This window comes from Lissotriton vulgaris, chromosome 3_1, assembly GCF_964263255.1.
Source record: "Lissotriton vulgaris chromosome 3_1, aLisVul1.2, whole genome shotgun sequence".
NCBI lineage: Eukaryota > Metazoa > Chordata > Amphibia > Caudata > Salamandridae > Lissotriton > Lissotriton vulgaris.
Genome location: NC_141689.1, coordinates 1,940,634,349 through 1,940,647,021, shown reverse-complemented (window position 1 = coordinate 1,940,647,021; position 12,673 = coordinate 1,940,634,349). Strand labels below are relative to the sequence as shown.

At 43.9% G+C, this 12,673-nt stretch overlaps 1 protein-coding gene across 1 annotated transcript in view; it reads right to left on the bottom strand.

Annotated features, from left to right (window-relative positions):
- AADAT (aminoadipate aminotransferase) overlaps nucleotides 1-12,673 on the bottom strand; it is a 348,907-nt gene that overhangs the window by 47,770 nt on the left and 288,464 nt on the right. The window contains exon 12 of the mRNA XM_086962429.1: nucleotides 11,558-11,664. Within this exon, the coding sequence (XP_086818555.1) occupies nucleotides 11,558-11,664 (107 nt within the window). The remainder of the gene's footprint in view (nucleotides 1-11,557; nucleotides 11,665-12,673) is intronic.

Below are 12,673 nucleotides of genomic sequence, written 5' to 3'. Positions count from 1 at the left end.
GAAAAGTAAGAACTAGATTCAAGTCCCACTGAGGCATCACAAAAGGAACAAGAGGACACATGTTGGTGATGCCTTTCAAAAATCTATTTACAACAGGGGACTTGAAAGGGGAAGGCTGATCTGGAAGCCTTAAAAAGGCGGAAATAGCCGAGAGATAGAGCAGAGCAGAGCCCTGCTGGGTCAAATAGAGAAGAAAAAGAAGAACCTCTGAAAGAGGGGCAGTAAGGGGATCCACAGCCTTTGCTGTGTACCATGCCACAAACTTATTCCATCTGCAAGCGTATACCGTCTTAGTGGAGGGATGCCTGGCTTCCATGATAACATTACAGACTTCGGAAGGCAGGTCGAAAGACGTCGACTGCCGCAGCTCAATCTCCACGCAAGCAGGTGGAGACTGGACAGGTTTGGTTGGAAGACTGTCCCCTGCTGTTGCTACAGAAGATCCACCTGAAGAGGCAAACGGATCGGGGGATCGATGCTCATAATGAGTAGCTAGCTATACATTTTTTTGTAAGGAGAGGTGGTCAAGAGATGTTGCAGGAATTTATACTTTGGCTTAATGCCAGTGATGAAAATCTTAAGTTCACTGCAAATTGGAGCTCTTGCAAAGGTGAATTTTTGGATATTACAATTGAGGGCATTGATGTCTACAGGTGAGTCTCTTTAGGAAACCAACTGCAAAAAATACTATTTTGCAATTCGGTAGTTTCCACCCGAATTGCCAAAAAGACTAACCCTTTTGGGGAATTTCTCCACATTCCACGTAATTGTACGGACATGAAATCTTTTCATATACATGGGGATGCCTTGAAGGGACGTATTTTAAAACGTGGTTATCCTCATCGTTTAGTACGTCATGCATATAAAAGAGCAAAGTACTATGACAGAGATGTATTATTGCAAGGTACCAAAAAAGCACCTAAAGAACAAATTGTTTGTGTCATTAATCACTCTACATTAAAATTTAAAATAAAAAATGCAATCAACAAAAACTTGAAAATCCTGAACATGGATGACATAGAGCCTCAACTTCCCCTTCCTAGTTGCGTATCGTCGAAATCGGAACCTCAGGGACCTGTTGGTTCACACACGCAACAAAGTCAAAAATTTGGATAATCAAACTACTATTACCGGTCTACCTGTCATTCTGGGTAACCGCAAATGTGGCTCATGCCACTCATGTGAAGCAGTATTAGTTACAGATTTACTCAGATATAATGATATGGAGGTGAAATTGCAATCTCTCACCAATTGCAGAAGTAATATTATTGTATATATACTCTTCTGCCCATGTGGACTGGCATATGTGGGGGTGACAGGCCGTGAATTCCGTTTTCATTTTAGCGAACACAAGTCCGCTATTAGAACAAAGAAGGTCTCGGCACCTCTGGTTCAACACTTTCTAGAAGCACAGCACACAGAATTAGAACTTAAGTGGTGCATTATAGAAAAGATTCAGCAAAGACTGGTTCAACCAATAGAGATAACGTGCAAAAAACGTGAGATATTTTGGATTTTCAAATTTGACAGTTTACGTAAAGGCTTAAATTAAGATATTTCCTGGTATGTCACTAAAACTTGATTATAGAAACGTATACCAGGAACAGCCTTATTAGTATACATCAGTGATTGCGCCACATATACACATTAATCTGGGTCTCAAGAATGGAAGCTCAGACTCTTTTAGTCTATTGCCACTGAATAAATAGGTTTTGATCTTTAAGTCTTGCAAAAAAGAGATTTCCCAAGTTCTCTATGAGGTATAACTAAGGATAGAGGCTCCTTCCATGATAGAATGAGATAACAACATGCAAATATTTTTAAGGCTTCATCCTACAATTTTACGATCTGGATGGTGAATTCTATGGATGAATTGAATATGGTTTATTAAAATATGGGGGTTTAACCCTCTAAATAGACAAATAATTTTTGTGACTAGCTGTCACTAAACTTTCAAAATTAGGAACCCAAACCAGTCTCCTACTAATGTGATGACCGATAAAACAATCTTCTCACTTAGATCGGCACATTTATGTGACACTCATATGTCAACTTTTGTACTAACTACATGTTGACTTGAGTGTATTTTCTCTTTATAGGGATTTATACCTTGGAGGAAAAAAACAAATTTCGCTAAACGTATTGCGTTTTTTCAATTATGAGATGTTTACTCAGGGCTTAGTAGATCGACTAATTAAAAGACGGTTTACTTACCAACTCCTAATGGCACACTAAATCAAATAATATATTATGTATGGCATTCTATGTGGCATTACATGATCTATTATGATTGTTTACATATTGAAAGTAAAGATGGCTCGCTTTTGTCTTTTGCTTCTATATTTGGGTCAATTGGGCTCTATTTCCAGCGTGAATGACCTATGTAAAATATCTATACACTTAAGATGGTGACCGGATTAAGTCCTATCTTTGTATAGACCACCATACTGGGTTTTGAAACCTCGCTTAAACTCTCACTAGATATATTTATATACCCAAGATGGCGACTGGAGTCAGTCCTATTTTTATATAGACTGACATACTGGGTTTTGAAATCTCGCTTTAACTCTCTGGAGATTTATTGGTTATGATTGAAAACGCAGGAACTTGGGGTATTTAAAGCTCTAGCTTGCACACATTAAGGTTCGATCTTCAGCAGGGACGTGAGACGGCAACATGGAGGTATATTACGAAAACTGAAAAAGTAAGCGACAATTGGGGGGTATAGTCAGCACTCTTTTATTTGAGGCAGTTTATTGTAGGGTTGTAGGATGAGCTTCTGTTTTATTATCTAAGTAATATGGACCTTATCACCATTGTTTTTCTTGTGAATGACCAATGGAGAATATTTATACACCAAAGATGGCGACCGGAGGCAGTTGTATTTTGATATTGACTAATATCCTAGGTTCGTAATCTCGGTTTTATTTTCGCAAGACGCATTGGTAATGAGCGGAAATGCGGGAGTTTGTAGTATTTTAATCCCTAACTTGTACATGATAAAGTTTAATCTTTGGCTTTGACGTGAGATGGTATTATGAAATATTGCAAAAGAAAGCGAAATTTTGGGGGTTGTAGTTGGCACTCGCTGGTTAGAGGCAGTAGATCATAAAGATGTGTAAAGAGTTATTTGTCAAATGAATGTTAATGTCGAATAGAGACACATGCGTTATGTTAGGCATGTCAACATTATTTTAAACTGGGGATTATTTGAGGAAGTATGTGTAAATACATTGGAGGATACTGGGATTCCCCCTTTTTTTGACTTCTTGTCACACTTCTACCCCTTAGTTAAGTTTAAGTATACCCTGTGAGTGCCTTCATACTCATATTAGGTGTAACATAACTAACGGCGGAGTTGTCCCACTGTCTAATATGAGTTGTACTGCCATCAGCATATTGTCGATGGGGCTACAACGTGGAGCTACTCCTGTTATACTGATTACATCAGGCGAGAGACTGAGTCATAGTGTTGCCCAATACATGAGGAAAAGTGCATCTTTAACCTTCAATAATAGGGGTATTGAGTAGCATTGTCTCAGAGGTCACCATGCATAGTTGTGTATTTAGAGTACCAATGATTTAAAGTCTTTGATCTTTAAAGAGCATAAGCAAGCACATGAATATTGATGTCTCTTTATAGGTAACAAACCATACTTTGTTGGATTAAAGTGTAGAAAATTATAAATATTCTGGCTTGCTAAGGACTCTGTCTGTGAATCAATCATATCAGGTTAGTATATATCTGGTAATAATAGAATTATGCCAGGCAGCATTAGTAACAACCACAAACACTAATTAGATTTTAATATACCATTTTTTCAGTTGACTTGCTGTGACTTTTTGAAGTGGATACATCTATATTCAAACAACATGTTTCTCTCGGTAAGAGGATGTGGTAGAAAAAACTCTCTCTACCGTTCAGATTTGCAAGAATATAAAAGAAATAGATTAAAATATAACCTTCCATGTGTAGGATGTCTTTGGAAATTTACTGGGGGAGATCATAATGTCCTTCAGTGATATGGACTCATATATTTTAGAATGATAGCACCAAGGGGCAGGAGTCTAGCCCTTTTGATTTTATGTAAGTGAAGGTAGAATTATTGCTGCCAAAAGTTCATGTAGCTTTGGTATGAGGAATTGTTTGGGACACAGGGTGTTGGTTATGTCTTTCCAAACCTTTATGTCTATCTTTATTGGTGACGTTGATTCTGTACTTATATATACACTGGTTGTCACTCTCTATAAAAATCTCATTCTCTTCTCTTTTTGACTTAATAAACGGTTTAGTGTGTTATGATCCATGGTACTGATTGTGTGTTTGCATTTTAGGCTCATCAGAACAAACGTTTATGTATAAAGATAAATGATAATGTTGCTTTTAAATGTGCAATAGTGTTGATTATCTTATATATTTATATAGGTCCCCTTGCAATTGTTTGCGTGATATCTGGATAGGTCCTGAGGAAGGTGGCTTATAGAACTGCTGTCCACCGAAACGCGCGTCGACCTTGTGGGAAGTCCTGTGGTTCGTCCAGGACTCACATGCTGGCAGGAGTATATGCTTGCCAGGAATCGCTCAACTGTGTACAGATAGAGTATGAATGTAGTTGTGGTGAGAGTGTGTATATTGGTGTGATTGTAATTGGATTATATGTATTTATTCTTTTCCAGGGGCAAATTGCAGAAAAAGATTTTTTCAGAGGAAATGTTCTTCAGTATAACTTATTTATAAATTTTTTATGTCTATAACTGTAAAAGTATGGTATCAATATGCAATTATGAAGATGAACAACTGTAAAAGAAATGAAGCTTTTTGAAAATATGAGTTTGATAATATTGAAAAAAAGAAATGAGAAAAAAAATAATGAGAAGAGTTGAATGGTCACTATTGCTTTATTGATGTTTATAAATTTGATGAAATGTATATGAATCAAGTCAGTAGCTAAAAGTGTGCAGGTCATTGAGGGAAATATTTAGTATTGTGTGTTCTTTTCATACCCCTCTTTTCCTTGACCCAGATTCGTTGTAGAGGGGGTCTCCTATATCTAGCTTTAGCTAGCGATACCATACTCTTCGAGTTCAGCCGGAGCCACAAGGATGACTTGGGCCCGGTCGCGCCTGATCTTCTTCAGCACTCTGGGCAGAAGTGGTATAGGCGGAGAGGCGTACAACATACCGCACCTCCACTCGCCGAGTGAGTGCCGCCTTGGAAATTCCAACGCTCAGAACTGATGACATTGCGCCTTCTCTTCGGTGGCGAATAGATCTAACCAAGCTCTCCCCATTGCTGAAAGAGACATTGCGCCAAGTCCGAGTTCAGACGCCATCTGTGATCCAACTTGCACCGGCGGCTGAGTTAGTCCGCCCTGGCGTTCATAGAACCTGCCAGGTGTTGAACCACGAGGGACAAGCCAAGCCCAGAGGCGCAGAGCCTCTTGGCAAAGGGTCCACAACCCCACCCCGCTCTGTTTGTTGCAGTACCACATGGCGGTGCTGTTGTCGGTGAATACCTGCACTACTTTCCCCATGACAGAAGGAAGGAATGCCTTCAGAGTAAGTCGGATCGCCTGAAGCTCCAGAAGATTGATGTGGAGCTTGGGCTTCACCGGAGACCAGAGGCTTCTGATCTCCGCTGTCCCATCCGAGAAGGGACACGTCGTTCACAACTGTATGTTCCGGTTGGGGAAGGGAGAGGTACTAGGCACAGACACTCTCTGCCTGCAGAGAGAAAGGATTTTCTAGTATAAATATGGGGACCCAGACCCCAGAACTTTAGATCACTTTTGGGAAACAAGAAGAAACATTTGCTGAGGAGAGGAACCAGAGGGACTGAGGAGAGACTATCCATAAGCGTGAGGGATTGGCCTGTAGTGGCTGCCTGACTTCCAAAGAGAGGAGAAAGGACTTTTGTGCTGATTTCATTCAACTTGTGAAGTACCTCCAAGGTCTTGAGATAGAGCTTGCCTCCTGCTGAAGTCTCAGGGACAACAGACTTCAACTACCAGCTCCCCAAGAGTTCTTTGGAAGTGCCTGCAGATGTGTTGGGCTTTCTGAGGGTCTGGGTGTCGCAAGGAGCTGGAAGCACGACTCACGAAGCAGAAGCCTGTCGCCGAACTGCCGCAGTCGCTTCACAACGCAAAAGTGCCTCGCATCGCCGGAGAAGAGGATCGACGTCGCAACAGACGCCGCCGCATCATCGAAGAAGTGTGTCGCCGGCGTCACATCGCTGGAAAAGCGTGTCGTCACAGCAACTGTTACATCATTGACTAAGCGCCTCGCATCGCCAGAGAAGAGGATCGACGTCGCACCAGATGCCGCCGCATCACCGGGAAGCGTGTCACAGGGCCTGCCGCAGCTCAGAAGAATCGTTGAGTCGCCGCACGGCCGGCGGGCGTGAACACATTATGCCACATCAAAGAGAAGACGCCATTTTGTTTTTTGCACCGGATCTTCAGCGCATCACGGTGTTGCGAGCCACATCGCCATGGAAGCGCAATAAGAAACTGACGCATCACCTCCCCTCGCCGAGAAGAACCGACGCATCTCCTATGCATCAGTAGGGACCCGACTCATCACCGTTCTTGCGTGTAAGGAACAGACACATCACCCTCCCTGCAACACTTTTGTAATATAGAGTTACGCATCATAAGGTACACTGACTCAAAGTGTTGCATTTTACATCTTAAGAGAACTAAGCTAATTATACCATTTTTAAAGTACAGTATTGTTGTTTTTTTGTTGTTTGTGGTCTTGTGTTAAGTCTATATAAAAATACTTCTTTTTATACTACAACTTGTGTGGTGATCAACTGTAGTGTTGTCACTGGGTTACTGTATGTGTTCACAAATGCTTTACACACTGCCTCTGAGATAAGCGAGTCAAGCTACCAAGGGCGTGAGCAGGGGTTATTTTAGGAGTGTACCCCCTTGCCCTGACAAAACGCAAAGGTTCCTATTTGGTCAAAGGTACCTACCTCTGCCAACTAGAGACCCACAAAACTAACATTGGTGGTCAGCGGTGAGGATTCTGGACGGACTTTTGTGACTCATGTACAGTGATTGGTGAACACTTCTAGTAAGTGCAGACCAAACGCAACCACGTACTATTTGTCCCTGTTTCCCTTTGAAATTTGGTTGTTGGAACTCTGGTTAGTTGTTGCACCAGTTGGACCTTGTCAAAATGGCAGTCAACTTTTCTCACCTGTACAGCTAAAGATAGGGTAACTACAAGTATTTTGCAAGGAGAGGGGGCTGCCTCTGAAGAGGAGATCCACAAGGCAGGATCTTGAAGCAGCCCTGTATAGCTATGAGGTGCTACGCTGGGAAGCAACACTAGCAGATGACTCGGAGGAGGAATTTGAGGGGGAGGATCCCCAGTCAAAATACCAAGAGGGCAGTGGCCCTGAGGAGGAAACAGTTTGGGAAAGATTGGCTCGTGAAGAGAGGAATCGGATTTGTGCTTGTGACCCTAATTGAAAAGAAAAGTGTGTAGCTCAGGAAGTGAGCTTTGCGGAGTTGGAGGTGGAATCCAGCTCAGACGGTGGCAGCAAAATTGAGTTATCTACTGTTGAGGGAGCAGTGCATACACCCAGAGATGTGGCGCCGGACATGAAGGAGGGGGTTAACATACACCAGGAGATTTAAGGACACGAGGTAGCTCCAGTAGTGCGCAGTGTCCCTGAGGAGAATGGAGAAAATGATGCAGGGGTTCATGGTCCTAGTGGTGGGAGGGACACTCCACTGACTGTAGATGAGAGGTGGAGGGAGAGGGGTTCCCCCAAGGTTGAAGTCCTGGTATGTGAGTGTAGAGACCGCCCAGAAGAGTGTGGGTTGAGTGACAGAGACAGTCAGATACTGTCTTGCCAGTCTCAAGAGAGTGGTGTGGAGTACATGTGCGAGGCACTGGATGGAGAGGTGAGGGATAGTTTGGTTAACCCTTGTAGGGGGCTGTGTGATCTAATCGTGGGAGAACATATTGGAAGCCCCTCTTTTCCAGAGCTATGCCAACGCCTGTTGGAGAGTGAGTTCTCTGACCCCAGGGAGCTCACATTGGAGGCAGACCTTTTGGTTGATTCCAGAGGGTCTAGAGAGGCATTGGAGAGTGCTCCAAAGAGGAGTGGTTCAGGTATCTTCAAGCCCAGGGTGGGGAAAGAGGTGCAGAGTAGCCCAGTTAGGTCCCGGTGTAGTGGGAGGGGTGTAGGGATTCATGTCCTGTCTCAGTGGAGACGGAGTGAGTGTGGGGCTGCATGTCCCAAGGTGCCCGAAACCCAGTCTCAGGGCCTGGATGGTTCTTTAAGAGAACACCAGGTGGGAAGCTTAATCTGTCTGGATGGGCCACCCGTTGAGGGGAACACCCTAGAGTCTGGTGAACTGGGAGTGTCTGTAAGCAGGCCTTCCTCAGTTCTGGTGTCTGGCAGTACCACTCCTAAGTGGAGGGTGCAGAAGTCTAGACTGAGTGGTGAGAGGGGGAGAGAGTCCCCAGTGGAAGAAACAGTGGGTCAGGGGCCAGCCAGAAGGGCTGCGTCACCAGTGAATGACCATGGTGACACCACTTCTGTTCAGGGGGATCCCTGCGCACTGTCAGATGGACAGGGGTCAGATGATCTGCGCCAGGCAGACTATCACACAACACATGAGTTTTGTGTTACCCTCAGGGGGGGGCATGCGTGCTCCCAAGGAAGTACTGGTGCGCCGGGCAAATGTTCAACCGCAGGGGTTGGTCCCTGGGTAGGGAAGTCAGGGTCAGGTGTTGTCTGACCTGGAGGAAGGGGCAACTGTAATCAGTGTCCTGACCGATGTAGCTTTTAGAGGTACCACTCAAGTTGGGAGGGTGCAGTGCTCTGGACGGGGTTGCAAAGAGAGGGAATCCTCGCCTCTGACCTCGGTGAAGCCCGAGGGTTTAAACCATAGGTTGGAGGGCCAGGTTCAGGGTGTCCCCCCTGACCTGGAAGCCAGTTGCAGGATAGAACCCCTGAGCTGGTGGGCGAATTGTGCAGAACACCTGCTAAATGCACCCTGACAATTCTGGAAGTGGGTACCGCTCCAGGTGGGATGGTACAGAGCCCCAAGGAGGAGGACCGGGTGTGGGAGAGCCCGTCCTTGTCTCTTGTCCAGTCACCGGGTACAGGCCTGGGGCTGGTGGGTCAGTGTCAAGATGTCATACCTGACCTGACAGGAGGGAGAGTAGACAAAGGGTGTCAAGCACCTGGGGCTTCTGCCCCCCGCTCTCTGACGCCACAGAGGTTTGAGAGCCCTGAGAGGCATAAGGCCTGGGTCTCATCACTGACTACTGTCAGTGGCCACTGTGTCTTGCTGTCTGTCGGGACACACCTGTGAGCAAGCTAGGGTTAGGTGCTGCACAGATGGTGTCCACAGGTGAGGAGAGAGGTTCCCCATGGGTTAACATGGTGGGCCCTGAGAGTATGGACAGAGGATTTGAAATGGGTTCAGATTGGCGTAAAACTGGAATATGCCCCTGCATTTGCGGGCCAGGGTCCATGTTCTATCACCCAAAGCAGGGAAGATCAAGGAAGTGATTGGTCTACCCTGTGTTTTGGCTGGAAGGAGGTTGTGTTGGACTTGGCCCATTTTGCAGGGTCATCCCTGAACCTTTGCCTTACTCCATTTTTTCTGACCTGTTATTGGCTGTTTTTTTCCTCTGGGCACTTTACCACTTCTGATCAGTGCTAAAGTTCATATGCTATCCCTATTGTAAATAGATGTACGGATTAGTGAATCCATAATTGGCTTATTTGATTTACTCAAAAAAATCAATGGGGGGGGGGGGAAGAGGTTGTAGTTCATTCAGCTTCCTCGGCTAGAGCAAAAAATCATTTATGGGGGGAATGAACCACTTGTCCTGTGTTCCAAGGGCCTATGGTATCGTGCATGGGGTCATAACAGTAAAAAACCCTCATATGCGAACACAGGCGTTAGGCGGTATATCTTGGTTCTCCGCCATTCAGTGCCACAACAGCATTATCATTGGGTCTTTTCCTTTGTATGCTATGCTGACCTCCACATGGAGGAAGACCAACTGGAATGACAGTAGTGACCAGGAATCAAAAGAGGGCGTGTTGGTGCTCAAGTGGGTGTGGTATAAAATTCCTTATATCCAGTCTCAAGTGTTTTTATTCTGTAGAACACTGGTATAAGAAGTTAAAAAAACAAACCAGTGCGCATTAAGGCCTAGTTACTAGCCTTGCGCACTAGTGAAAGAGGTCAACATGTTTCAGCCTCCTGGTATCTCTAGAGGCTTTCGTCAGGACCAGGTGATTGGAGTATATATATTGACTCTTACGTGAAAGAATAGTTTACTCGCCACCTTAATGTATTAGGAAGCAGATACATTTTATCTGTATCTGATAGGAAAAGAGAGGTTTCACAGTGATCACATCATTAGGTAACATCGCTGTCGCAGTCTTTTGTACTCCTAGTGCCCCTTTGTAAACCTATTTGGTGGGCTAGAGACGTATATTAACGTTAATTACTAGCAAGCTAAAGTCAGGGGACCCGGTAGAGGTTAGAGAGCAAGAATAAAGCTACACATTATAAATCAAAGACTTCATTGTGCTGTGATTAAGATCTTCAGGATAACACAGTACTGAGTAGATTTTCTATATCAGGTGTTTCAAAGCAATCGGTATCATAGTGGTTCTCTTTGGAAGAATACAACATGAAATTGCGTGTGTCCAGAAGTTACAGATTACAGATATCAGAAGACTGTCATTGTCTATTATCAACTCTTGGTTTAGAAAAGCATCGATTATCTTAAGTGTGGTCAGCGCGTTTAGGCGAGATAGGTTGTAATAGTAATACCCTCCAAATGTGCGGCCGACATTGTTGTAGTTTCTGTAGTGGGAGGTGCAACGGTGTCTATTGAAACAGTGGAATATTAGTAGGCGCCGTTTACATCGTGAGGCTAATAGTGTGCATATAATATCACATGTTGAAACAAATGTGTTCCTCATACATTCACATTCGCGATAAAGCGAGCGGTTATAATCGGTCTTCATTTACCTTCACTTAACCTCCCCGTGCCTGAATGTGTAATGTAAATACGGTGCTCATGTAAAGCGCTCCAATACCTTCAGGTCGAGTTTGCGCTACATAAAATATGCAACAACAAAGAAAACTGTACTGTCATATGCAGTTTTACACTGTGCCTTAGTACCTTGCATATCTTCCATGTGAGACACTCTGGCCCAGTCAGTGACAATAACTTAATATTTAATCTACAACATGGCTCATCAAACTTGTGAAAGTTCATACTGCCATCATCCCTGCCTAACTCATGGAACACATACACCCACTAACATCTATTCCGGTTGCCTGCTGATTGATGCATTAACACCTCAATATTGTTTCACGCTAAAAATCGTCTAGGGGTTTGAGAAAAGCCATTAATGACGGTTATGGTCACACCTTCATTAAAACCATTTTTACAGCTGTAGAATACTTAGGACAAATGGTGCACAACACAAGTTTACTTCGTGTACCTTTCGGTTAAAACAGGTTGTTAAATAGTGCTTTTATTGGAAATTACATCTTACCTCTTTCTTGAAGGCATTTTCCATGATCAGCTTTTCTGTATCAGAAATTCCCTTTATCTTCATCCACAGAAACATGCCAGCCTCTGGGCACTGCCACTCTGCCAAACCTAGGGGTGAAGAAACACATTAAGCAAAAATGGGTCAGGTGTGCCAGCATCTCTCCTAACCTTTGCAGGCCTTGCTTCTCTTGGGCTCAAAGAGTCCTTGTTACCTCTAGAGCTGGTCTGAAGCAACGTGATAAAGTGTGCACCACTGCCTCAACAAAACATTACACTGCGCTGTGTGTTTTCACAGAGTTATGCACTGTCAAACTTTAATGTGATACACAATCATTTCTCTTTCCTCTATTAGTTATTACAAGTTCACAAAACTGCACAGTGAAATACCTACCTAATATTTGCCTATTCGCATCAAATAATTTCAAGTTAACAAAGCAATTATATTTAACGATTTCCAAACACACACTATTTAGTTCACATTCCTCCCCACATCTTTCATTTCAAACCACCCGTACGAAACTTTCAAACGAAAGTAATGAAACCTATATTAAGTGCGCTAACATTAAGCAAACAACAGCACAATCAACATTTTAAAAGTGCCTGCTTAATAAGAGTTTCGGCCGAAAAGTATGTATAATGTACATTTCAAAACAGCAAATGAATAGTTTAATAGATTGTATTCAACATTTCAAGATTAACGCTATATAAAAATACATTATTGCTGCTATGAACGTCATTTCAACGTGCAAACAGCCAAAGGAAAAGAAATATGAAGAATGAATTATATTTAAAGCTGTACATCTTCAGCAGGGCCGGCTCTAGGCATGTGCAAGCTGTGCACCTGCACAGGGCCACCAAACCCCAGGGGCCACCACGCCAATATATATCCTTACTGTATTAATCCTCTGAGGATGGATACATATTTGCGTGGTGGCCCCTGGCAGGGATTTGGCGGCCTCCGGCTCTGTTCCACTACTAAACACCCTGACCCCTCCCCTCTTTACTGGCCTGCGCGCTCCGCCCCGCCCGGACCACCTCTTCCGGGCCCCCTACCTACGCTCCTTGCCCAGGGCCACCATGAGCCTAGAGCCGCAGACTCACACGGTTTATTAATAAT